Consider the following 27,399-nt stretch of genomic DNA (forward strand, 5'->3'; position numbering starts at 1 on the left):
GTTACCCTTGTGTTCTGACACTTTGTGTGGGTTGGGTGCAGGAACGTAGTGAACAGGTCGATTGTAGCGGTAGTCGTTTCGATGGCGACGTACTTTACAGTTATTTCAACCTCGGTGGTTATTGGATTTGTGGTTTCGTGGTACAAACTGTTGTTGTGTGTCATCTCTGAACACTCTAATACCTGATAACGCACCCTCTAACTGGAGTGAGTGCTCCTGGTCAAACTTCAAAACCGAGTGGTCAGGTCTCTTAGTGTGGTGAGCTTTTGATGCCTCAAAAGCTGTGCTTACTAGCTCTCTGAGTTGTAAGATAGGCAAGCCAACATGGGCTGTAGGGCCCTAGTAGGTAATGAAGGTGGGATACTTGTTCAACAGAAACATTTGTTTGATTGGTAACAGCTCTTCCATTCCAGTTTCACTGAGTAGGCCAAAGTAAGCTAAATGAAGCCTATGATAGTAAGCTTGTGGGTGTTCATTCCGAGCTTGTTTGACAGTGTAAGCCAGTGATCTATCGTGTTTGCGAGTAGCAGAACCACTGAATTTTCATTTCAAAGCTGTGGCAAGTTTATCGTAGTCGTTAAGCACCTGCTGCTATTGTAGATGAATGAACCTCATCACGTGTCTATTTGATGTTCGCTTCAACAAGTAAACCCTGTCAGAACCCGTAGCTTTTGGGTAGCCATCCAATGCATCCTCTATGTCAGCTAGGAATGTCTCAGTATTGTTTGGCTGACCTGGAACGGGGTCAAAGGTGGGGAAATTCTTGACGAGTTTGTCAAGGTGTTCTACACCAAGCGGACGGAGAGGGTTGGCTTCATCCTGTGGGAAAATTGGGTCCGAAAGGCCAAGAGGAGAAGCCAAGCTTTGCCTTTGCTGACAAAGAGGTGCCATATTACTCAGTGCCGAATAGCCAAGAGGAGAAGACTGAGGGACACATGAGGGAGGCAAAGTCTGAAACCTTCTATCATCTTCACTCTTTTGAGTACCGGGCTCCAGTTGCTTGGTTGGGTAGTCACGCTCTAGTGTGTGACCGTTCTGGAATTCTACCAGATTGTAACTAAGAGTGGTATTCTGTCGTTGTTGTCTTCTTTGTTGGAATACTTGATCGTCCTGTAGTGTTCATCAGAGTCTCTGGTTAACTTTCCCAGAAGTCACAATGTCTTTTGTGGTTGTAGGTGGTTAGATTGGATACTTCAGAGTACCATTCGGAAATGTTCTCATAGAATAGATGCTTCTGCGGTTGTCTGTATTCTCGTTCTAGACTTATGTCATTTCTAGTTGCAGACTATGTAAGGGTTGCGGAACTGGTGGCAGTAAAGTTAGACGCAGGCGAGCAGAAATAGGTAATAGCCGGAGCAGTCTAATATCAAATCCAACAGCAAATAAAAAAGAACCTAGAGCATTGTTCCTTACCCACATCTCTGGGGGCCAAATATATATCCAAAAATACACACTGCCATCTAATTATGTCAATTAATTTCACATCAGGTTCCAAATCTTAGAGGCGTAGTTTACTATTATACAACTTGATGTTAATGTTTCCTCACCCTTAAAGTAGTCTTATGGGCCAGGAGAAACTGTAATCCATGGTTAAGTTTTCTTTAAACAGCCACCAAAACCTAACAATCAAATCAAGCCTAATTGTATTTGTCACATGGTTCGTAAGCAACAGGAAAGAAAATAAAGATATAATAGAAAAGTGGTAATAAATACACAATAAGTAATGATATCTTGGTTATATACACGGACTAACAGTACCGATTTGATGTTCAGCCGAACAAGGTAATTGAGGTAGATATGTACATATAACTAGGAGTAAAGTGACAGATAGTCATCAGTAGCAGCAGCAGCATATGTCACGAGTCAAAAAAGTTGGTGCAAAAAGTAACTTGGCAAGTCAGTTAGGAACAAATTGTTATTTTACAATGACGGCCTACCCCGGCCAAACCTTTCCCTAACCCAGATGACGCTGGGTCAATTGTGCGCCACCCTATGGGGACTCCCGATCATGGCCAGTTATGCTAAAACCGAGCTCAAACTCGGGAGCCTATTTGGTTATAGTCCGGGTAACTATTTGGTGAACTATTTTGCAGTCTTATGGCTTGTGGGAAGAAACTGTTCAGGGTCTTATTTGTTCCAGACTTGGTGCATCGGTATCGCTTGCCATGCAGTAGCAGTCTATGACTTGGGTGGCTGGAGTCTTTGACAATTATTTGGGCCTTCCTCTGACACCGCCTGGTATAGAGGTCCTCGATGGCAGGGAGCTTGGCCCCAGTGATATACTGGGCCGTACACACTACCCTCTGTAGCGCCTTGCGGTTGGATGGCAAGCAGTTGCCATACCAAGCAGTGATCAACCTGTCAAGATGCTCTCAATGGTGCAGCTGTAAAACGTTTTGAGAATCTGAGGGCTCTTGACAAATCTGTTCAGCCTCCTGAGGGGGAAGAAGGTATTGTTGTGCCCTCTTCACGACTATGTTGGTAAGTGTGGACCATGATAGATCCTTAGTGATGTGGACACTGAGGAACTTGAAGCTCTCGACCCGCTCCACTACAGCCCCGTCGATGTGAATGGGGGCGTGCTCGGCCTTCTGTTCCCTGTAGTCCACAATCAGCTCCTTTTTCTTACTGCTGTTGAGAGAGAGGTTGTTGTCCTGGCACCACACTGCCAGGTCTCTGACCTCCTCCCTATAGGCTGTCTCGTAGTCTGTGATAAGGCCTACCACTGTTGTTTAATCGGCAAACTTAATGGTGTTGGAGCCGTGCGCGGCCACGCAGTCGTGAGTGAACAGGGAGTACAGGTGGGTACTAAGCATGCACCCCTGAGGACCCCCATGTTGAGTGTCAGCGTGGCGGATGTGTTGATGCCTACGCTTACCACCTGGGGTCGGCCCATCAGGAAGTCAAGGATCCAGTTGCAGAGGGATGTGTTCAGTCCCAAGGTCCTTAGCTTGGTGATGAGGTTTTGAGGGCACTATGGAGTTGAACGTTGAGCTGTAGTCAATTAACAGCATTCTCCCATACAGTGGCCTTCAGAAAGTATTCACACCCCTTTACTTTTTCCACCTTATTGCCTGAATTTAAAATGGATTAAATTAAGATGTTGTGCCACTGATCTACACACAATATCCCACAATGTCAAAGTAAAATTTTGAATACCACTCTTCATATTTTCAAGCATGGTGATGGCTGCATCATGTTATGGATATGCTCGTCATCGGCAAGGACTAGGGAGTGTAGGTGTTCATCGTGTCCAGGTGGAAATGGGAAATGTGGAGTGCAATAGAGATTGTGTCATCTGTGGATCTGTTTGGGCGGTATGCGACATATGAAATGTATGCCTGGGCAGAAGATATCTCAGAAGAGGAGATGCTTCAATTCATAGGCACCATTTTTTTCTAGGTCAAAACCAAAATGTGTACCAAACCCTGTCTAAAAAAGTAGAAACATCAAATATGAGTCATCAACAACAAAACAGTATGTTCCATTTGATCCAGTCAAATCAAGACACATGGTGAGTGACAACATGTCTTGGGGAGAAAAAAAATTGCACTGTACTGGTCTTTTCATGACACTGAGTGGAAGTGGATGTTTCCCCTTAAGTCCTAGCCTTCAGAAGTGTTTTACTACGAACAAATGGCCTTTCATCCCAAGCTTCAGGCAGGGAGAGTTGGTCTGAGCCTTTGAATTTTACAGATCATGTTTGGTGTGTTTTGTGCCTACGGAATGTTTGACAGACACCCCCACTTCTACACCCCACCCTTGTCTCTCTCTCTCTCTCTCTCACACACACACACACACACACACACACACACACACACACACACACACACACACACACACACACACACACACACACACACACACACACACACACACACACACAGGTAATTGGTTGTCTCAGAGTCAATTAATGGACCCCATGGATACATTCAATAAGGTAAACTAGGACATTATAAATAATATACTAAAATTGTGTATCTGACTTCTCTCAATTGTTTTATATGATGACATGAACAGATATGCTTGTCAGTCACACTTAAATAGCATAACCCAATTTAAACCGAAAAAAAGTGACATTATGTTGGAAACTTCCCTAATTACAAAAAACACGTGATCACATTGACAGAGACTTGCATGCGCTCTGATTGTGTCCTTCCGCTGCCAACAAAAGAACTAGCCGACTACAAAAAACGTAAATTGACAATACACTGACTACGATATAAAACTTATGCAAATAAATAGCTATTCTGAGAATCAACAATTATTTATTTGATAGGAAGAAAGTGTTTTTGATTTCGCTCTAGAACTATATATTTGCGGCGGTAGGATATTTATTTTAAAAACCTAGCCTGCTCTACATTTTCTTCCTCCGTTGGAAGCCATGATGGAAGCTTGAGAATTCAGCTGGAGAGAAACGCGAAAAGATGATCCCCAGGACATAGCTATCTGTCAGACGAATCTGTGCTCATATTTGATCCCTGTATAGACAATATAAATGCACGGTGGAGCCTGTCACTTTTTCCGGTGTAGTTTAGCAAATAATTCACGACGATGTTGATTCGCTAGGAGGTTTTTTGATTAAAAAAAGGGGGTAACGTTAGCTAGCTAGTTACTATACTGTAGCTTGCTAACGTTAGCTACGAGTGGATACTGTTGCTGTCCTTTCCGAGAGTAACATTATTCTTCAAATTTGAGCGCCGGAGAGTTTTCTCTCCTCGCTGTCCGGTCAATCACGGCGGCTACTGTAGATCAAGAGGTTCGGACCGTCTCTTATACCATACGGTTAGGCGGGAGGAGAATTGTATGCATTTTTCAGGGGGGATTTGAAAACAAATTCCAGGATTGGGAAAGTTGGGCCTGCGTGGAGGAGCAGAGCAAGGCCCGTCTTTATGATCCAGAGAAGACATTCTAGTTAGCTAGTTAATCCTACTCACAACGACTACCACTGCTAGCTTTGCTAGCTTGTCATTGCGAGAAAGGAGCTGCAAAATCAAAAGCGCAAAGGGCGAGCGAGAGGCAAATCAAGCGAAAGCAACGATACTTTTTCATAAATAGACCTCCTGTCACTAAGTTAGCTACAATGGCTGCGAAGATAAAATTAATGGTCAGCCGGAACAAAAGGAGATACCAAGAGGATGGGTTCGACTTGGATTTAACGTGTATCCTTTTCTTAAATAACTAACGTTAGTTTATCATACAGTAAACTAGTCACGTGAGTATGCATATTGTATCAATTCAATAGCGATGATTGCTTGCTAGCTAACGTTAGCTAGTTAAGGTAACTGGCTGTTTTTGATAAGCCGGAAAGCATGTTTGAAATATGGTGGATCTGTCAAATGAGCACGCAGAAATATCTGAAGCAAGTATGTATGACATCCAGTAACTACCTAGCTAGTTGTCATTATCAGGTACAGTGCCTTCAAAGTATTCACAGCCCTCGACTTTTTCAACATTTTGTTACAGCTTGAATTTAAAATGTATTGCATTGTGATTGTCACTGGCCTACACGAAAAATACCCCATGTCAAAGTGGAATTATGTTTACAAATTAATAAAACATGAAAAGCTGAAGTGTCTTTGAGTCAAGTATTCAACCCCTTTTGTTATGGCAAGCCTAAATAAGTTCAGGAGTAAACGTTTGCTTAAGTCACATAAGTTGTAAGGACTCCCTCTGTGTGCACAATTTTTTTTTTATGACAACCTCCTCGCTGTACCCCACACATACAATTATCTGTAAATCACCCAGTGAATTTCAAAAAGATTCCACCACAGAGGCCAGGGAGGTTTTACAATGCCTTGCGAAGAAGGACATCTATTGGTAGATGGGTACAAATAAAAAATCAAATGTTAAATATTCCAAAAATGTGGCAAAGAAATGAACTATGTCCTGAATACAAAGTGTTACGTTTGGGGAGAACAACACATTAGCACAGGCAAAATCTTAGGAAAACCTGGTTGTCTGCTTCCCAACAGACACCAGGAGACAAATTCGCCTTTCAGCAGAACAATAATCTAAATCTCAAGGCCAACTGTACATTGGAGTTGCTTACCAAGACAACGTTGAATGTTCCTGAGTGGCCTAGTTAGTTTTGATGTAAATCGGCTTAAATCTTTAGCAAGAGTTGAAAATGGCTGTCTAGCAATGATCAACAACCAACTTGACAGAGCTTGAAGAATTTTTTAACGAATGTGCAAATATTGTACAATCCAGGTGTGCAAAGCTCTTAGAAACGTACCCAGAAAGACACAACTATAATCGCTGTCAAAGGTGATACTAACATGTATTGAGTGGGTGTGAATAGTTATGTAAATTAGATTTCTGTATTTTATTTTAAATTTGTATGCAAACATTTCTAAAAACATGTTTTCACTTTGTCATGATAGGAAATTGTGTAATGAAAAAAATACATTTGATACATTTTGAATTTGGGCTGTAACACAGCAAAATGTTGAATAAGTCAAGGAGTATAAATACTTTCTGAAGGCACTGTAAGTTGTGTTACGAGTAACATTAGCCAACACATTATTTTACCAATTTAGCTTGCTAGCAAGGTTCAGGTTAGCAGCCAGTCATTATTACTCAACTTTGTTGGCTACAAATTGTCAATATAGACATGACTGCTTTGCTACTAGATAGCTAATGTTAGCCAGTGGTGTAAAGCACTGTAAAAATACTTGAAAGTACTACTTAAGTAGTTTTTGGGATATCTGTACTTTACTATTTATATTTTTGACAACTTTTACCTAAGTACATTCCTAAAGAAAATAATATCCTTTTTACTCCATACATTTTCCCTGACACCCAAAAGTACTTCTTACATTTTGAATGGCTAGCAGGACAGTAAAATAGTACAATTCATTCACTTATCAAGAGAACATCCCTGGTCATCCCTATTGCCTCTTATCTGGCAGACTCACTAAACACTGCTTATTTTGTAAATTATGTCTAGGTGTTGGAGTGTGCCCCTTGTAATCCCTAAATTAAAAAACAAGAATTGTGCCATCTAGTTTGTTTAATATAGGGAATTTGAAATAATTTATACTTTACTTTCAATACTTAAGTATATTTTAGTAATTACATTTGCTTTTGATACTTAAGTATATTTAAAATCAAATACTTTTAGACTTTTACTCAAGTAGTATTTCACTGGGTGACTTTCACTTTTACTTGAGTAAAAGTAATGATATCTTTGATAGAAAATTACTCAAGTATGACAATGGGGTACCTTTTCCACCACTGATGTTAGCCAACCCTCGGTAATGTAAACTAACATTTGGTTTGCTTGCTACAGTAAAACTTGACTTATTTGACAGTGCAGGGAAGCTGGTTGGGCTGCTGTAACGATGTTTTCTTCTCTTAGATGAAATATTGATGACATGAGGCATAATTCTAGCTACCTAGCAAACTATCTAACCTATTGGCCAGCTAATCAACCGCAAACTTGGTTTGCGAACACAGAGACTGCATTTACATAAGCTGCCCAATTCTGATCTTTTACCCAATTATGGGCAATATATCTGAATTTGGCTGCTTGTGTAAACGCAGCCAGACAGTTCTGGGATGTTGGCCCAAAGGCCAATGTATCACAGATTTAATCATTGGACATGTTGGGAAGCAATCGATTTGAATGTTTTAAGACGGTGCAATGCACCTTTCGAAAAGCACTGTTAACCAGATTGAGAAACTAAATATGTTCTCATGAATTTGGCAATCATGCAGCATTTGCTGCTAACTAGCTGTCAAACGTGATCTAAATTAGGTTCCCTTAGGGTATAGGGAACATATCTGGCAACCTTGGATAGAAAACATTTGAAAACGAAGCCTCAATTCAGTTCATGTTATCTTTATGCAAATTATTAATTCAATATGCCAATTTTCAATGTCTAGCTTTTCAATGAATCGCTATATACTTTTTACAAATAACATTCACACTGATGCACCACGTCCTGAAAATTCTTAAATTGAGAAGATCTAATGCTAATAAAGTCCAAATGGAATCTGCATGATTGGATATTGTTAATTTATTGAGGTTAACTTCAGAACATCCTCATGTATTCTGTCAAGTGACATATGTGATCTAGGCCTATACTGATTTTGTTAACCCATAATATGCTGGTGGTGAGAATGGTAGTCCCTTGCTGCAGCACATCTCATACCTGGCCCTGATATTGAAGACAAGTTTAAGGGAGTGCACTGTATGGGTTTGGAGGAGAGATAGTGGGAAGAGTGGACACAGGGATTGTGTTAATTGTATAGTTTTCTCTGACATGGATTATGTGCACAATGTTTATTTGGAGCAGTTTTTTGTGCACTTTGCAAAAAATCTAGGGACTCTAATGGCCTGTATAGTCCTTTTTATCTATGGTGTGGTAGGATGGTGTTCACCCTAATGGCAATACCTTTGACGGTTTAGTGAGGCATTTGTTCAGTTACTTGTGGGCCTGAGCAAATCAAAACGACTTGTCCCACAGTCTGTTTGAATCCACTGGTTGTGCAGGCTATACAGTATTATAATGTAGAGACCATATTGATGTAAGTTGCGGCACAGGTTAAGGGGGTTTTGCTTTACTTTTCTATCTTGTTTTAAAATTGATACTTACATGTGACTAATAGGAAAACTGGTCACTGTCTGAGCATTAAGCTTACCCCTCATTGAAAGTGTCAAATGCCACTATTCTGTTTTGAATGGACACCACTCACTGGAGAAAGGCATTTATGTCAATTCAACTCAGTTTATTCCCTGCACCCATTCAGTAGAAGAAACCACAGATGAATGGATAACAGGCTGATTGTGTAAAGATGCTGTTATTGAGATATTGATATCAGATTTGTCCGTTTCTGTGGGGTTTTCTGCTTGTGAGATAGACGCGAGGGAGCGAGAGGGGTGTGTCATTCAACCCCAGTAATTCCTCTGTTGATGAGCAACAGCCAGTCAGTGTGAGTCCCCTCTCTGCTGATCTAAATTCAGGCACTTGTGGACGCAAACTTTTTTTTATCGGATTTGGCATGGTGTCTTAAAACAATATGAGCTCTTTGCAGTTATGTAATGCAGTAGGGATGGACATTTCGGTTAACCAGTCAAACTGTAGAAAAAACAACATCCAAACAGGAAAATAACGTGACCAACAGAAAATAGTATGCATGCATACAAGGAACTGACATATTTCATTACGAGCTTAATGAAAATTTGCAACAATAGCAAGCCCTCCGTTTTACAGTCAAAAGGCTATTATTGAACGTTCGACAGCTGTAGTGAAGCAGGTAATAATATTTTATTTTTAATATATTTACCAAAATGCAATTTGCGTGAACACCGTTCTAGCAACAACTAGGATGGGTTGCTAATATGACTATGATTGTGCCTTTGGCTTCTGGACAATGAAAGAAAGTTATGAAAACCAATAGAACAGGAGAGAAATGCTGAGGAAGTATTTATAAAATAATTGCATCCATGTTTCTATGGTTGGACTTTGGCTAGGCTAATTTGAAGCAAGGTAAGACATTCCACATTATTTAAAGTTAAGTAAAGTGTTCAAGTTTCAAGCAATGATACTGCCTTAAAATCACATTGCAATGTGGTGGGTGACGAGCTGATAGCCTGCCTACCGTTGACTATAGCCTATACATGCGCATAGGAGGCGCACTTGAATTGAGAGTTGAGATTGAGATATATAAATAGTAGCTATTTTTAATTGTGGCCATCAAAACTGTTTTTAACATGCCATTGCATTTAGAATTATTTGTTGCACAATGACTGGGTTTATTTATGAAAGCATATTTAATTCCAATAGCAGCTTTTTTAAAGGGTCTGCTCTCGTGTTGTCTGACAGGTGATGGGCCATTCCGCTCCTCAAACTAGGCTCTGTATGCTGTGCATGTGTGATAAATAATTTATCCTTTTATTTAACTAGGCAAGTCAGTTAAGAGCAAATTCTTATTTACAATGACGGCCGAACCCGGATGACGCTGGGCCAATTGTGCGCCGCCCTATGGGACTCCCAATCACGTCTGCATGTGATACAGCCTGGATAATAAATAAGATGCATGACGACTAACAGAAATACACACGCGCCAATTTAATTCCACTAAATTATGCAAATTAACATAAAGACCGATAAGCATGACTGGTCAAATGTGTTTTCGACAGCTAACCGATTAACAGTTAACCGTTTATATCCCTATAATACAGTATCAGGGTTCTGGGAATAATCCTTATAATAGAGCACCAGTGATCTTGTATCAGCAATGCTGCCTGAGTCCCCATCACCAACCAACCACCTGCCCTCTTCCCCACATTCTCTCCTCTACTCTTATCCACCCTTCCCATATCATTCGCTCTCTGCCTGCTCCTCTCATTTTCTCTTTTCAACTCTCTCCCCCTCTACTCTCTTTTTTTCTGTTGCCCAGCCGTGGAGTTAGCTAGAGCACAGAGCTGTGGCAGGACAGCTGAAAACGCCAGAGAGAAAAGGCGTTCCTGAAATGTCCGGTTTTTATGGGAGGTCCGGTCGGGGGTCCTGTATGTGCGTTTCCTCCCAGCTGCAGAATTCCGAGCCCCCCGTGCCCTAGGCTGTAGCTCCTCTAGGAGCTCTGGAGCTTTTTAAAAACACTTAAAATAGTCTGAGTGGGATGATTTTGCCAGTAGGACCAAAGGCAGAGGTTGAGGTTGTAGCCCATTATGTGGTATAGAACGGCCTGCATTTGGTTCCTAATTAGGTCTTTGAGGCATTAATGGAAATGATTATGTTCCTCTATGTAATAGACAGGCTCATATGCTGAAGGCCACAGGCAAGTAGCTTGGCATTATGCAAATACTATAATAAAATCTCTGCTGTGTTTTATTGAATTAATGCAATGTATTGTGTTCCTCTTGAATTTTAATGCCATAGCTGGAATTTGGTAGATACTACGCCTATCTGACATAGGGCATCATATTCTTGCTAGTTTCATTCAAATTTTGGTCAAGTTACATTGGATCTTGGCAAATGTGTTCATCACATCCACAGATACTGCCATTGCACTGTGTGTTTGTGTGCATGCATTATGCAGAAATTAGAGGCAGTTCAAGGGAGTCAAGTCTTCACCTTTCTCACCAGAGTCAGTGGTGTGTCAAATCTTGGAGACCAGTTTTAAAATGATTTGCTCCAAAATAACTTCTGCTAGAAAAGAACAGACATTAAATTAGAGCTGTTTGCCATTCTATTTCTGACACGGTGACACAGGAAACGTACAAAAGGGTGACCTTTCGTCAGTGGTTAAAGTGCAAAATCCCACGGCTTATGTAGGCAGACAGGCTTCAGAATGTCAGTTACAGGTAGGAGTTGAGATGATGTGCAATCAATTCAATAATGTTTTGAGATATGACATTGAAGTTGATATGGACATGATCACACATAATATGGTTGACATTTGTCCTCCAGAGACAGAAATTAGTTTAGTAGTTTAAAGTATCTTTCAAAAAACCGCAGATGCACTAGAAAATGTTCAATATGCAGCTGAAAGTAACAGCTTCATTTTGCACTTAATGAGTGGAAACTCCAAATGCATTAGCTAGGTTGAGGAATATAATATGTTGCTAGTAAGCCATGTAATTGGTTAATCTAACAGCAAATGTAATAACTTTGTAGCATTCCCAATGACGTCTAGGCCTATGTAATCACTGTAAATGGCAGATGCGTGCTCCCCCGTTCCGCATATCTCAAAGCCCATAGCCTACCAGATACTTTTGTTTAAGAAACGGCACTCAGACAGTCAATATTGAGAGTTGAGAAATAAATGTAATACAGAAAGCTGAGAACCTCCTCTCTCCAACAGTCACAACAGTAGTTGCTTTCGGAGAAAAACAAATATTTTGTAAAGGTTGCTATTACAACACATTTCTCTCAGCCACTCCTCTCCCACTAGCCTACTCAGAGCCTGCAGGAAAAATGGGCACAGGCAAGCACTTTCATGCACTTTAGGCCAGGGTTTCCAAAACTCTGTCCTGGGACCCCCCTGGGTGCACATTTTGGTTTTTGCCCAAGCACTTAACAGCTGATTCAAATAGTCAACTCATCAATCTTTGATTATTTGAATCTGCTATGTAGTGCTGGGGCAAAAACAAAACGTGCAGAAACACTGCTTTATGCTAGTTTGACCAAGTCATGATTTTAGCCACCCCATAATAGAATGTTTTGAATGAAGTAACCAGATAGAATTTGCAGCTTGTGCCAATGTGACCAATTAAAAATTTTACTTGACAATTCAAGTCAAAGGGTGGCAAAATGTAACCACCCTGGAGCCCTGTTCGTCGCTGAAGTCACCCCATCAGCGTGTTTCACTGCTCCACTGTTCCTCCCCATGAACCCCATAACCAATTGTCATTTATCCCAACAAGATACTTTTCTTGTCCGTCAAGGCAGGGTCCTCATTACTCTTACATTTGAACTGTTAAATATTATTCCATGCGATTCGGGTTGGGCTGCAGGAAAATTAAGCCCAACATCTGCGACGATCTCAATATAACTAGGGCTCTATAAATACATGCAGGTCAAGCTGTGTAAATTCTCCTAGTGCACCCACATGTGGGCCCCGCTTGATTAGGAGTGCTCCGGTCCTCTCGGCCTCTCTCTCGCCCTCACACAGCCAACACCATCTGTTATTCTACTGATCACAACCCTTCTGCCCAGCACTGTACTTTCCCTTTCTGTTCATTACTGCACAATGACACCCACATGGTGATACAAACGTCTTGATGATCTTTCCTCAGACCTTTTGTGATAGGATTACGTTGTAAGCTAGAGGTTTTGGTATTGTATGAGCTATACAGTGCATTCCAAAAGTATTCAGACCCTTTGACTTTTCCCACACTTTGTTCCAGCCTTATTCTCAAATGGATTACATTTTTTTTTCTCATCAATCTACACACAATACCCCATAATGACAAAGCAAAAACAGGCTTTTATATTTTTTGGGATCAAATTTATAATAAAAAAATAAACACAAGTAAACTGAAATATTACATTTACATAAGTATTAAGATCATTTACTTTGTTGAAGCACCTTTGGCAGCAATTACAGACTCAAGTCTTGTTGGGTATGACGCTACAAGCTTGGCACATCTGTATTTGGGGAGTTTCTTCCATTCTTCTCTGCAGATCCTCTCAAGCTCTGGCAGGTTGGATGGAGAACGTTGCTGCACAGTTATTTTCAGGTCTCTCCAGAGATGTTCGATCGGGTTCAAGTCCGGGCCACTCAGGGACATTCAGAGACTTGTCATGAAGCCACTCCTGCCTTGTCTTGGCTGTGTGCTTAGGGTTGTTGTCCTGATGGAAAGTGAACCTTTGCCCCAGTCTGAGGTCCTGAGCGCTCTGGAGCAGGATTTCATCAAGGATCTCTCTGTACTTTGCTCGGTTCATCTATCCCTCGATCCTGACTAGTCTCCCTGCCGCTGATAAACACCCCCACAGCATTTTTGTTATTTTTGATTTAACTAGGCAAGTCAGTTAAGAACAAATTCTTATTTACAATGACAGCCTACCACAGCCAAACCCGGACATCGCTGGGCCAATTGTGCGCTGCCCTATGGGACTACCAATCACGGCCGGATGTGATGCAGCCTGGATTCGAACCAGGGACTGAGATGCAGTGCTGCAGAAATGGTTTGGTACTCTTCCCCAGATCTGTGCCTTAACACAATCCTGTCTCTGAGCTCTACGGACATTTCCTTCGACTTCATGGCTTGGTTTTTGCACTGAGATGCACCGTCAACTGTGGGACCTTATATAGACAGATCTGATCCTATCCAAATCATGTCCAATCAATTGAATTTACCACAGGTGGACTCCAATCAAGTTGTAGAAATAGCTCAAGGATTATCAATGGAAACAAGATGCACCTGAGCTCAATTTCGAGTCTCATAGCAAAGGGTCTGAATGCTTATGTAAATAAAGTATCTGTTTTTTATTTGTAATACATTTGCAAAAATGTCTAAACCAGTTTTTGCTTTGTCATTATGGGGTATTGTGTGTAGATTGATGAGGGAAAAAAAGTTAATACATTTCATAATAAGGCTGTAACAAAAAAAATGTTGAAAACGGAAAGGTGTCTGAAAACTTTCCAGATGCACTGTATATAGGATTTTCTTCTATCTGTGTGTCCTTGACCCAATGGTGACCACAGATATCTATCCAAACATCATTGCTATGGGCTTTCCTGCAGAGCGACTCGAAGGAGTGTACAGAAACAATATAGACGAGGTTGTACGGTGAGTAACAGCCACCCATGACCTCAACTGGTGAGGACTGTGAAATTAATGCGTGTGGAATGTGGTTTGTGACCAACATTAGATAAAACAATCCAAGTTGATAAAGTATCCTGAGGTGTTTTACATTCTCATTAGATGCATTATCTTGTCAATTTCTGTAGTTGCGGAATGTTTTGAATGTAACTACCTTTTACCTCAACAGGTTTCTTGACTCGAAACATAAAAACCATTATAAGATTTACAATCTGTAAGTATACCGCTAAACACTTAAATGCTAATATCAATGTTTTGTTTACAAATTAATTGCTCCTTCATGACTGCTGACCTAATATCCTTCCTATTTCAGTTGTGCAGAACGACACTACGATGCTGCCAAATTTAACTGCAGAGGTACGCCGTCACAAACAAAATGTTTTTAGAGCCAGGTTGCTTAAAGGAAACTTACTCTTTATATTTCTCTCTAACTCTCCACCCGCCAGTTGCACAATACCCCTTTGAAGACCACAACCCGCCTCAGCTAGAGCTCATCAAGCCGTTCTGTGAAGACCTCGACCAGTGGCTGAGCGAGGATGACAATCATGTGGCGGCCATCCACTGCAAGGCAGGGAAAGGCCGCACCGGGGTGATGATCTGCGCCTACCTCCTGCACCGTGGCAAGTTCCAGGACGCCCAGGAGGCACTCGACTTCTACGGGGAAGTGCGGACAAGGGACAAGAAGGTCAGTGACAGTGACTTGCCAAGGGTGGTGACAAGTGATGGGCATTTTACATGATTTAACTATTCAAATAATATGACATTTTATTATTTGTTCGGATATCCGGATAGTGATTTATCAGTACGACGCAAATGCACATGGCAGAGAACTGAGGACAGGCTGTTTTTTATTCTCTGCTTGTTTTTTGGCTGAAAGCAACAGTGAAAGAGAAGTCCAATTTTTGCCATGATAGAACTGATTCTGTTACAAAAAGGTTTTCTGATGAATGTTTTACATTCATCTGGGTCAGTTATTGTGGGAACTCTGTTAGGTGTGCGCCTGTAGTTGTTATTCAAAGTGGGGAAAATAGCAAACCAATGTCAATTCATTTTTTTGGTCAAAATTAGCCTTAAAAAAAAATCACAAAAAATGAACACAAGTAAACGAATAATAACGTCCGTTCGGATATTCAATTAACCGTGCCCATCCCTAGTGGACACTAGACGCTAGTACTCGGTGTGAGAATTTTTAATAAACGCAGACTAGGCCTAGATCGTCTGTTTTGTCATAGACCTGCCGTGATCAAATTTTTACATTGACATTTTAGTCATTTAGCAGACACTCTTATCCAGAGCGATTTACAGTAGTGAGTGCAAACATTTTCATACTTTTTTGTACTTGCAAGCGCCATGCTCTACCAACTGAGCCACACAGGATTTCAAAGACATATTTTTCACAATCTGTATATCCTATTCTTTGTGGTAATTATTAAATTGAGGTCATTCCCTATCATTGACTGTTTTTGTTGTCTTTCCTTTTCAGGGAGTGACGATCCCAAGCCAACGGCGCTACGTGTACTACTATAGCCACCTGCTGAAAAACAAGCTGGACTACAAGCCTGTGGCTCTCCTCTTCCACAAAATGGTGTTTGAGACGCTACCAATGTTCAGTGGAGGCACCTGCAGTGAGTCACTCATGTTTAACTTGAACTCCGACTCAGGGTGTAGGCATGTAGCTCTTTAAATGGTGTGTATACGGCCACCCACGGTAGTAGAGAATGGTGCAGGTCAACTTGTGTAGTGAGAGCATAGAGTCATATTATGTACTTTACATTGAAGCCAACGAAGCTCTTGATCAGTTGCTTGTACTCTTTAAGAAAGATGGCTAGATATTGATGAGAAAGAGAGCATGGATGACACTATTCTCAGCTGTGTTCAGCAAGGCTGGCTTCTACCTGCTTTATCCAAATTGTGACATGTTTTGCTCTGCAGTTCAGAGGAGGAATTCAGTACGTATAAATAACAAGTCACCAATGACCTCTTACAGATAGCAAATATAATAACTGCGTTTTATTGTTGTCCAGGGATTTTCAGAAAGACAAAGACTTCAACTCCTAGCTCAAGTAGACATTTTCACCTATGATCTTTAATCAAGAGATGTAGTGATCTATGTTTTTCATCTAATAGAATGTGAATGACTATGCATGTACATCTACTGCATGTAATTTGCTTGGCTGAACTTTTCTGTGAAACAATGATTTTAATATCTTTCCATTTTGGTCGTATGAAATATGGATTTCTGGTTTAATGTGCCCGAGTCACGGATTATCTTCTTGTTTTCTTCTCAATATTTCACTGTTGCACAAAAATGCACCTTTTTCCTCCTTGGATTAACTGTGATGCTCTAACCTAGCATCTGAATGTGCTCAACTGCTCTGAACTAACCCTTCTCTTTCCCTCTTAACACTCCCTAGAGAGGGCCCTATTCTGAGTTTGACGTTCTCTATTTGCAAAGACCTAGATAGAAAACATCATGTTACTTGTTCGCACTCATTTTAAAGTATTGGCTAAATACTGAGGTGTATTGTAGTGATGTGCAGATCAGCTGTTTGTTCACCCCCCCAAATCTGAGGCCTGCACTCGACCCTAACCCGCAAATATTGAAAATGCTCTGTACCGTCAGATGGCACAACAATTTTTTGAAGAGGTCTTTTTTAGATAGGTCCATGTTTCGTCTTATAATTTCCGACATTTTGTTAGGCTATTTGTTAGTCAACTTGTCTATAAATAGATACATGCAGCTTCTCTTCTGTCATTACTTGTTTCCCTTAGACTAAATAAACCCTTTCTCAACAAAATGTCATAAATCGATAGAATGAATGATTCAATCTAGTTGGCATCGGTAAAGTTTGCTTTCTGTTTCCTCTTTCATCTCTGCTTCTCTACAACGATGTTTAGGTACTGGGGAGAAAATGCAATAACTAAAAAATAATAATAATAAGATTTTCAGTACATTTCCTAATGACATTGGTTTGACTGGTTTTAAGGAAATTTTAATCTGTTAAAATTACCCAACAATTTGTGGTTGAAATACTATCAGCTTTTATGATGCTGATAAAGACAGCACATATACAGATTGTCGTGTCCATTCTCTCAGGATGCTAAAATAAATAAATCCTATTTCTCTACTCCTGTTAATATTATATCAGGCTATGAGCGAGGTTATAGAGCTACAGTGTATAACCTCCTGGTCCCTAAACATCTTTCCAGATTTCAGTTAGGCTACTATTCCATTTAACCCATCTGAACAGTACAGTTACCTTGATGTGCCATATTGATATCCCTGTCTTGTGACTGTCAAATGTATATAGAGGTTCACAATCATCACACACAACATAGCCGGACGGCACTGCTATCATCCTCTCCTACCACTTCAGCAAATCTTTCCCGAACATTAGACTACTGTTCTTGCCCTCCGTTTAATTTATTTTCAACTCTCCATTTCACAGCTTTTCTCTTATTGAATTCAACTCTTAACATTATCCTTTTTTGCCTCAGTCGATTGACATTAACCTTTTCTGCCCAAGTTCCCAAAAGCATTTGGCAATTACAGTGTTTGGCCCTAAAGCCTAGGCTTAGGCAACGCACTAATTCCAGATTCAAAATAATTAATGAAAACCTCAATGTAGACTATAGATATAAATTGCACATTACATACATTTATGTATTTGTTATGCATTTTCTCTTTATTTAATCCTCCCGCCACCCACCTGCCCTTCATCCACACAATATTTAATGACCCATAACCCACCCGCCCAAGCGGGTCCTGTGGGTTATGAGTCAACCCGCACATCACTAGTGTATTGGGTGAGAAGTTCATTTGGAGAGAACTTTCCTTTTTCAATGGACTAGCATATAAGACTAGCTAGCATATAAGGCGGTTCTCATTGGTGAATACATTATCACACATTGTTAAGAATTAAATTGGCTAGATGCAGGTTTCTGCCATTGGGATTTATGGTGGTCAATTGAGATGTTCTTGGAATATCTACAGTCTGAAGTTCCCCACATGTTCTTTTTCCTGTGAATTATTAATGTATTGCACCATGTATCCCAAGTCTTGTGGACTAGATTTAACTTGATATCTCCATTTGAAAGCATTGTTTTTTAGATATGTGGCTGTGTATGTATATAATTGATATCCTAGCATATATCTGTACTGTTAGAAGTGTTCCTGCTGTGTTCTGAAGGCCCAGCTTGCCAGCCCAGCCAGGCTGTGAGTTAATCTCCTTCTCTCTCTCTAAGGGGACAGTACCGTTAAAAACAGGAGCGAGCCGATCCCTCTGGGCTTCAAGAAAGGGAATTGGCATTGGGGTAAATGAGCCTTTCATCCGTTTTGATGTCCTTCCCTCATATACTGTTCATTTGGCTCCAGTTCCAACAAGAACTAGAAAGGTAGAACTTATTCTAGTGAAGGCTAGAAGAAGGAGTTGTAGCATTAAAACATCATTGCAATGTGGAGGCATACAAAGACCAACCAACCACCCCCTTATGAGAGGTTTCAAACTCTCACAAATGTAAGGCTATTGTTATGGAAGAAAGCACAACAGTCATCAGAATGGGGTCCCATGTCTTTAGTTCTGGTTCTTTTTGGGTGCTATTTGTGGTCTGGTTATTTCCCCCTATCCTCCTTTGTGGTCTGGTTCTTTCCTTCTCTCCTCCTATATTGGAAAACACAGTTTTAGAGAACTCCCAACTAGGGGTTGCTTTTGTAACTGTCATGGCAGCAACTCCAAGACTACTAAGATCTGTATCCTGTCTTGTCTGGTTCTCTCTACCGCCATTACCCTTCATTGCAACCTCTCTCCATATCTCTGAAACACTCACCCCTTTTAGATCCTCAGTTTGTGGTGTATCAACTTAAAGTCAAGATCCACACATCCAACCCGGCTCACACGCGGAGGGAAGAAAAGCACATGTTATTTGAGTTTCCCCAGCCGCTGCCCGTCTGTGGAGACGTCAAAGTGGAGTTCTTTCACAAGCAAAACAAAATGATGAAGAAGGTTGGTTAGTTCCGCCTGTCACATGAGTGTCTCTAATTTCCACCTGGGTTTCCTTGGCTTCAGCTATTTTGGGGTTTTCAATTGCTGCCCCATTGTAGTTATTGTCATAATTGCAGTGTCACACCAATGTTTACCTGGTATTTTATCATAAAAGGTGTTTTATGTGAGTCCCTTATAATATCATACATGATAGTCGTAATGACGTTATAATTGGCTAGCTTACCTGGAAATGTATTGAATCATGTTACTATAAATAGCTGATAAGGATTTTCACACTTATGTACTGTAAATGTGTAGCTTTTCTAAGCCGGCATTAGCATGGTAACTATAACCACAATGATCGTCAGACACACTCCATTACAGTTAGTCAGTACCTCTCCCTCTCCACTATCCAGGATAAGATGTTCCACTTCTGGGTTAACACCTTCTTCATCCCCGGGCCACCGGAGGAGAGCATGGAGAAGGTGGAGAACGGGTCAGTGGTGGTGAACGATGTGGACGGGGTTCAGAACCAGTCCACGATTGGCACCCCTCCCCAGGCCCCGCAGAGTGCCGAACGCAGGGACAGCGACAGGGACTACCTCATCCTCGCGCTCACCAAGAATGACCTGGACAAGGCCAACAAAGACAAAGCTAACCGCTACTTCTCACCTAATTTCAAGGTGAGCCATTTAAACTAATGGTTGTAATGGAATCTTTTATTTAACTAGGCAAGTCAGTTAACAACAAATTATTATTTACAATGATGACCTACCCCGGCCAAACCCTAACCCAGGAAACGCTGGGCCAATTAATAATATGAGGAAGGTACTGCAAATCTGTTGTGTAAATCTCTCAATTGGTCTTTGCGCTATTAGAATCCTGATGAAATTGAAACATTGGTTTTCAATGACAGCAGTGCTGAGTTCTATTGTTTGACAAGGTTCCTTGTTCTGATATTATGGCTTCCCCTTTCTCTCCCTGTCTCGCTCCTTTAGGTGAAGTTGTATTTCACGAAAACCGTGGAAGATTCTTCGAATTCCGAGGCGAGCACTTCGACATCTGTCACTCCGGACGTTAGTGACAACGAGCCAGACCATTATCGATATTCTGACACCACTGACTCTGATCCGGAAAACGAACCTTTTGATGAGGAGCAGCACACGCAGATCACGAAAGTGTGAACTCTTACTTTTTTTTATAGGAACACGAAGAAAAAGATATGTACATCAGAGAAAAAAAAGGAGCAAACTTGAATATGAACTCAAAAGAAGAACCTTTGTTCCCCTGCTTCCCCCAAAACGGCAGCAGAGCATCATGTCAAATGCCAATTTTAAAAGAAAAAAATAATATTCTGACCAATATATTGTTTTTAGGACTCTTTTTTTTGGCACGGCCATGTTCCATGCGCGAGGTATTGACGTTGTTGGGGGAAGGTGCTGTAGCTGTAATGTTTATATATACACATACATACATACATATGTAAACAAACTTTTTTTGTGTCATAGACAATGGAAAAGAGTAACAATCAGGAGGACTATGCTGCTCCTTCTCCTGTCGAAACCAAGGCCAGTGCTGCAGTCACTTTGTTTATTTTCCCGTCTTCTCTCCCTCCCTCTTCTCTTCTACCCCCTTTACCACACCTCTTCCCTCATCCTCCTTTACTGTGAATGCTTCTCGTGCTCTTTGCAAGCTGTCTCACACGACGATGACCTTTGGCCTTTGTGCTGTGGAAGCTGCATGCAGGCAGGTTGGGGGCGGGGCTGGGTTATGAGTCTGTGATGTCTAAAGCGTTGCCATTCCTTTCCGTACTGTTTAAATTATGCAGAACAAGGCATCCCATGTAATTGTCCGTTTTTTTTAAATCCTAAAATAATAAAAAATATAATACACAAAACAGCAGGGAGACAAGTGTTTGCAATGTCAACACTTTGTATACATTTAAAGAACCGTGGCGGTATGCATGTATTGGAATTTAGCACCCATCCCTAATAAATGTATGCAATGTCATCCTTTCTTAGACACAAGCTTTTCAATGTCTTTTAAGATCTCAGGGTTACCCTGTGGATCATTTGTCATAATGGACTTCCTGGTGTCTTTGGAGTGAATTGCATCATGGAAGTTCATGATGTTTTATGATTTAGGTGATTTCACACCATCTGCACTGTGTGTGTGTGTGTGTTACAGAGTTACAGTTCATGTAAGGACATAAAATAATATCATTAGGCCCTGATCTAAGGATTTCACACTGGGAGTACAGATAATGTATGCATCTGTTGGTCACAGATACCTTAAATAAAAAAGGTAGGGGAGTGGATCAGAAAACCAATTAGTATCTGGTGTATGACCACCATTTGCCTCATGCACCGCAACATATCTCCTTCTCATAGTTGATCAGGCTGTTGCCTGTAGAATGTTGTCCCACTCTTCAAGACTGCGAAGTTACGGGATATTGCTGGGAACTGGAACACACTGTTGTACACTTCGATCCAGAGCATCCCAAATATGCTCAAAGGGTGTCTGGTGAGTATACAGGCCATGGAAGAACTGGGACATTTTAAGCTTCTAGGAATTGTGTACAGATCCTTGCAACATGGGGCCGTGCATTAGCATGCTGAAACATGAGGTGATGGTGTCAGGGTGTCTGTGCAGTCAAATTACCATTGATATAATGCAATTATGTTCGTTGTCCGTAGTTTATGCCTACCCATACCATAACCACACCGCCACCATGGGGCACAACGTTTACATCAGCAAACTGCTTGCCCACACGACGCCATACACGTGGTCTGCGGTTGTGAGGCCGGTTGGACGTACTGCCAAATTCTCTAAAACAACGTTGGAGGCGGCTTATGGTAGTGAAATTAACATTCAATTTCTGGCAACAGCTCTGGTGGACATTCTTGCAGTCAGCATGCCAATTGCATGCTCCCTCAACTTGAGACATTTGTGGCATAGTGTTGTGTAAAAACTGCACATTTTTGAGTGGCCTTTTTATTATGCCCAGCACAAGGTGCACCTATTTAATGATCATGCTTATTGATATGCCACACCTGTCAGGTGGATAGATTAACTTGGCAAAGGATAAATGCTCACTGAAATGGATGTAAATACATTTAAAAGAAATAAGCTTTTTGAGTGTATTGAACATTTCTGTGATCTTTTATTTGAGCTCATGAAACATTGAACCAACACTTTATATGTTGTGTTTATATTTTTGTTTAGTGTATCTCCACACTATGAGGTTGTAAAATATTGGTTTTGGTGGGATGGAGTTTTTGCCTGCCTGGTGATATTAGTTAATAGACCAGAAAAGGTTCCAAACCGTTCTGCCAATAAAATCTAGTTTTCTGTTTTCCCCTCCCCACTCAGACCACTCCCAGACAGTCCTAGCAAAAATCGTCCTTGAGAAATTGCTCTTTGCTAAGAAGCCATTTTTGTTTCTTTTTGACCATTTTAATTAAAACAATCAGAGTAAGGTGCTTAATTGTTACCCAGAAATATTGATATTGAGATAAAAACAGCTGCATTGGCCCTTTAAAGGCAATGTGCCTGCATTCCTGGAGACCACATCCATGGTAAATGCTGCATATGTTGGATTAATCAGAAAATCCCTTTAAATGTCAATCGCGCTGTAAGGCGGATGTAACGCGGATCAGAATGAATCCCGGCCCTAGTCTGAACAGCATCTATCCATTACCACAACTAGATCAAAAACCCAGACACAGTTGACTTTCATTTCATGCAGGGGCGCAAATCGATTTACATTGCGGGCGGCATACCAAGTTTCTCAACTTTAACCAGTTGATTTCATACCCAGCTATCAGTATCAAGCCAGTGGGCTGTCTGTCTGTTTGTCCAGGTCTTCTCCATCCCAGCAGCTGAAGGATAGCCAACTCCGCATTACTTCCTGATAATTGAGATGCAGCCCTGGAGAGAGAGAGAGAGCGAGAGCTGCCTGGGTAAAGCAGCTTGCTGCACTCCCCACCCTTCAGTGGCTCCCCAAATGAAAGAGTAACAGGATTAAGTACCATGTCACTGTGATAGGAGGCACAGAGAGGCAGGACCCTGGCTAAAGCAAGGTCCCGGGTCCTCCGATAATAAAATAGAATTTAAATAAAGTACAAAAAAAGTGTTCCCACCCCAGGGACAGTCAGTCACATAATCTCCCCCTCGGCTCTATTAAGAGTCGCTCCCCCGGTCGCCTCATGTTGATGGACATCAAAGACACAGCTCATCAGCGAATGAGTCTGGCAGCAGTCGGTGGGGCATTACTGTAATTGGCTAGAGCGATGGAGAGAGAAAGAAAGTCCCTGGTATGTGAGATTAATAATGAATGTGCTGGGTTGGGTTGGGAGACTAGAAGAGAGATGCCTCAGCACTCTCTGAACAAATAAAGACTGAAGCTAAATACACTGGCCTCTGAAAGAATCCAGCTCAAGCTGGCAACCCACATGGTTTTAATTATGCCTTCATCGCAGTGACATACAGTGGGGCAAAAAAGTATTTAGTCAGCCACCAATTGTGCAAGTTCTCCCACTTAAAAAGATGAGAGAGGCCTGTAATTTTCATCATAGGTACACTTCAACTATGACAGACAAAATCCAGAAAAAAATCCAGAAAATCACATTGTAGGATTTTAAAGAATTTATTTGCAAATTATGGTGGAAAATAAGTATTTGGTCAATAACAAAAGTTTATCTCAATACTTTGTTATATACCCTTTGTTGGCAATGACAGAGGTCAAACGTTTTCTGTAAGTTTTCACACACTGTTGCTGGTATTTTGGCCCATTCCTCCATGCAGATCTCCTCTAGAGCAGTGATGTTTTGGGGCTATTGCTGGGCAACACAGACTTTCAACTTCCTCCAAAGATTTTCTATGGGGTTGAGATCTGGAGACTGGCTAGGCCACTCCAGGACCTTGCAATGCTTCTTACGAAGCCACTCCTTCGTTGCCCGGGCAGTGTGTTTGGGATCATTGTCATGTTGAAAGATCCAGCCACGTTTCATCTTCAATGCCCTTGCTGATGGAAGGAGGTTTTCACTCAAAATCTCACCATACATGGCCCCATTCATTCTTTCCTTTACACAGATCAGTCGTCCTGGTCCCTTTGCAGAAAAACAGCCCCAAAGCATGATGTTTCCACCCCCATGCTTCACAGTAGGTATGGTGTTCTTTGGATGCAACTCAGCATTCTTTGTCCTCCAAACACTTTTTTTTAACCAAAAAGTTATATTTTGGTTTCATCTGACCATATGACATTCTCTCAATCTTCTTCTGGATCATCCAAATGCTCTCTAGCAAACTTCAGACGGGCCTGGACATGTACTGGCTTAAGCAGGGGGACACGTCTGGCACTGCAGGATTTGAGTCCCTGGCGGCGTAGTGTGTTACTGATGGTAGGCTTTGTTACTTTGGTCCCAGCTCTCTGCAGGTCATTCACTAGGTCCCCCCGTGTGGTTCTGGGATTTTTGCTCACCGTTCTCGTGATCATTTTGATCCCACGGGGTGAGATCTTGCGTGGAGCCCCAGATCGAGGGAGATTATCAGTGGTCTTGTATGTCTTCCATTTCCTAATAATTGCTCCCACAGTTGATTTCTTCAAACCAAGCTGCTTACCTATTGCAGATTCAGTCTTCCCAGCCTGGTGCAGGTCTACAATTTTGTTTCTGGTGTCCTTTGACAGCTCTTTGGTCTTGGCCATAGTGGAGTTTGGAGTGTGACTGTTTGAGGTTGTGGACAGGTGTCTTTTATACTGATAACAAGTTCAAACAGGTGCCATTAATACAGGTAACGAGTGGAGGACAGAGGAGCCTCTTAAAGAAGAAGTTACAGGTCTGTGAGAGCCAGAAATCTTGCTTGTACTTATTTTCCACCATAATTTGCAAATAAATTCATAAAAATATCCTACAATGTGATTTTCTGGATTTTTTTTCTAATTTTGTCTGTCATAGTTGAAGTGTACCTATGATGAAAATTACAGGCCTTTATCATATTTTTAAGTGGGAGAACTTGCACAATTGGTGGCTGACTAAATACTTTTTTGCCCCACTGTATAGATACATACACAGCTTGATGGTATAGTGAACAGTGATCCCCCAAGAGAAAGATTTCCCCTAATATACTGGGTTTTTCATGGTATTTCTTTAACATTATATCTCTCTGGCTTCACCATCTTACATTCACAGCACTGTATCTCTAAAAGAATGGGAGGGGTAGAGCTTACATCAAATATATAGATTTAAACACTATGATCAAATGGGGTCAATTTGGCCTTTAAAATCTGAGATAAACCCAATCCGACAACCCTTTTTTCCCCTCCCATCTGCTGGGAGCAGTTGCAAAGTATGGCTCAGCACAGCAGGACCTGGCAACCCTCCCCCAGCTCTCTGCCTGGCTCAGCACAGCAGGATCTGGCAACCCTCCCCCAGCTCTCTCTGCCTGGCTGCACAGCTGTGTTGCGCTTGGATTAGGCCAAGAATAAAACAGGAAGTCAAAATTAAACAAAAGCTTAAAAAAACACAGGCTCTTTAAGTTACCAAAGACTTAGCGGCATGACTCTGACAGCCTGTGGAAAAAACACATACACTACACCTACATGCACTTACAGTATCATATTAAAACCACACATAAACGCTCAATCATTCCGTGGGCACAGTAATTCACATACATTTAGTCTAACACATTTCACACCCCTCCATGCACACACAGACACACAAGCATATGGTCCATACACACATGTTAAGTGCCTCAATGCTTTTTTCCCCTTTGGTAGTTTATTGTAGTAGCTTATGAGGGTTATTGCAGCTGAAGAGATCCTCAAAATAATAAATGGCAGAAACATCTGTGGAATATCACTCTCCTCTCTTTGATTGTTCTTCCTAAAGAGGCTCAGAGCTTCAAATCAATACTTTTTTTGTTATGCAAAATTAGCCATTTAGCTACTTCACTGACTTGTCATACGATGAAGGAATGAATGAATGACGAGGGAAAAGGTGAGAGCAGTGGCGACCCGTCATTCAGGGCAGGTGAATGCTGTTTTGCCTGTTTTGAATGTTATTTTGGCATTAATACGTGTCACACATTCGTTTTTTAAGAGTTAATAAACCTGCAACCTTTATTGATTAAGGCAGCTTCAAAATGCAGGTGTTTCAGCCTAGCTCAGTGCTTTCTGTGGTGGTGGGGCAGCCAGCGGAAAATACGGAGCGTAGGTGATGGTAATGTTCTCTAGTTTCACTGTGATTGGCTCAGTGTTCTGTAAATCATGGGGACACTATGTCACCGCCAAGTTTAAGGGTAGAGCTCGAAAATGTAAGCCTCTTGGGTGCAGCCATAGAGTTAATTTGAAGTGCCCATCCAAGAAGGCTCAAGTTCATTGACCACAGATAAAATTACGTCATATCACGTTATATCTACCATAGCTTTGATTGGACTTTCAAAATCTTAGCTAGCAGTCATCATCATGAATCAAATCCTTTTTAATTCTTGTCATATGAAGAGAAATTATAGATAAAACATATCGGTGCTCATCGGCCATTGGACATAAACATTACACAAGAAGTTGGAAATCGTAAATTCAACAATGAGTGGTTTGGAAGGAATCAGTGGCTAACTGCAAGCATTGCAAAGCAATCTGCTATTCAGTGGAGTGGCTGTCTGGTCCCAAGTCTGGGATTAAGGGTCTCTTTTCCAAGGTTAAAATTATAAACATTCAACATTGGCCATGCTGTCAATGCTCAAAACAACTGTTAACTCAGAAGACAAGAAAACTGGGAACTCGGGAAAAACAGGACTCCGACTGGGAAAATATGTTTTGAACAGTCATCCAACTCGGAATTGTAAATCCGGAACTCGGGCCTTTTTCTAGAGCTACGACCTGAAGATCACTGACGTCATCATGATTCAACTTTTTTTTTTTTCCAGAGTTCCCAGGTGTCTTGAAAGCACAATCAATCTAGAGAATGCTGGACTTTGATGACAAAGTTTGATGACAAAATTTGCCCACGAAGGACCACAGCACCAGCTTCCTGTTCAAGTGAGCTTCACGGTTGGGATGGTGTTCTTCAGCTTGCAAGCCTCCCCCTTTTTTACAAACATAACATTGGTCATTACGGCCAAACAGTTCAATTTTGATTC

The 27,399-nt window shown here is 41.3% G+C and overlaps 1 protein-coding gene across 2 annotated transcripts; it reads left to right on the forward strand.

Annotated features, from left to right (window-relative positions):
• Positions 1-4,190: 4,190 nt before the first annotated feature.
• LOC112253032 (phosphatidylinositol 3,4,5-trisphosphate 3-phosphatase and dual-specificity protein phosphatase PTEN) lies at positions 4,191-21,270 on the forward strand. Of its 2 annotated transcripts, XM_024424894.2 has the most exons (10): positions 4,193-5,162; positions 14,161-14,245; positions 14,448-14,492; positions 14,592-14,635; positions 14,725-14,963; positions 15,762-15,903; positions 18,524-18,592; positions 19,115-19,281; positions 19,677-19,943; positions 20,259-21,270. In XM_024424894.2, the coding sequence occupies exons 1-10, from the start codon at positions 5,084-5,086 to the stop codon at positions 20,442-20,444; spliced, it is 1,323 nt and encodes a 440-aa protein (XP_024280662.1). In that variant the 5' UTR covers positions 4,193-5,083; the 3' UTR covers positions 20,445-21,270. The 2 variants fall into 2 exon arrangements, with proteins under 2 accessions (XP_024280664.1, XP_024280662.1); XM_024424896.2 differs by lacking the exon at positions 18,524-18,592 and having other exon boundaries at positions 4,191-5,162.
• Positions 21,271-27,399: the final 6,129 nt, after the last annotated feature.

Source organism: Oncorhynchus tshawytscha, linkage group LG06 (assembly GCF_018296145.1).
Source record: "Oncorhynchus tshawytscha isolate Ot180627B linkage group LG06, Otsh_v2.0, whole genome shotgun sequence".
In the NCBI taxonomy this organism is placed as follows: domain Eukaryota; kingdom Metazoa; phylum Chordata; class Actinopteri; order Salmoniformes; family Salmonidae; genus Oncorhynchus; species Oncorhynchus tshawytscha.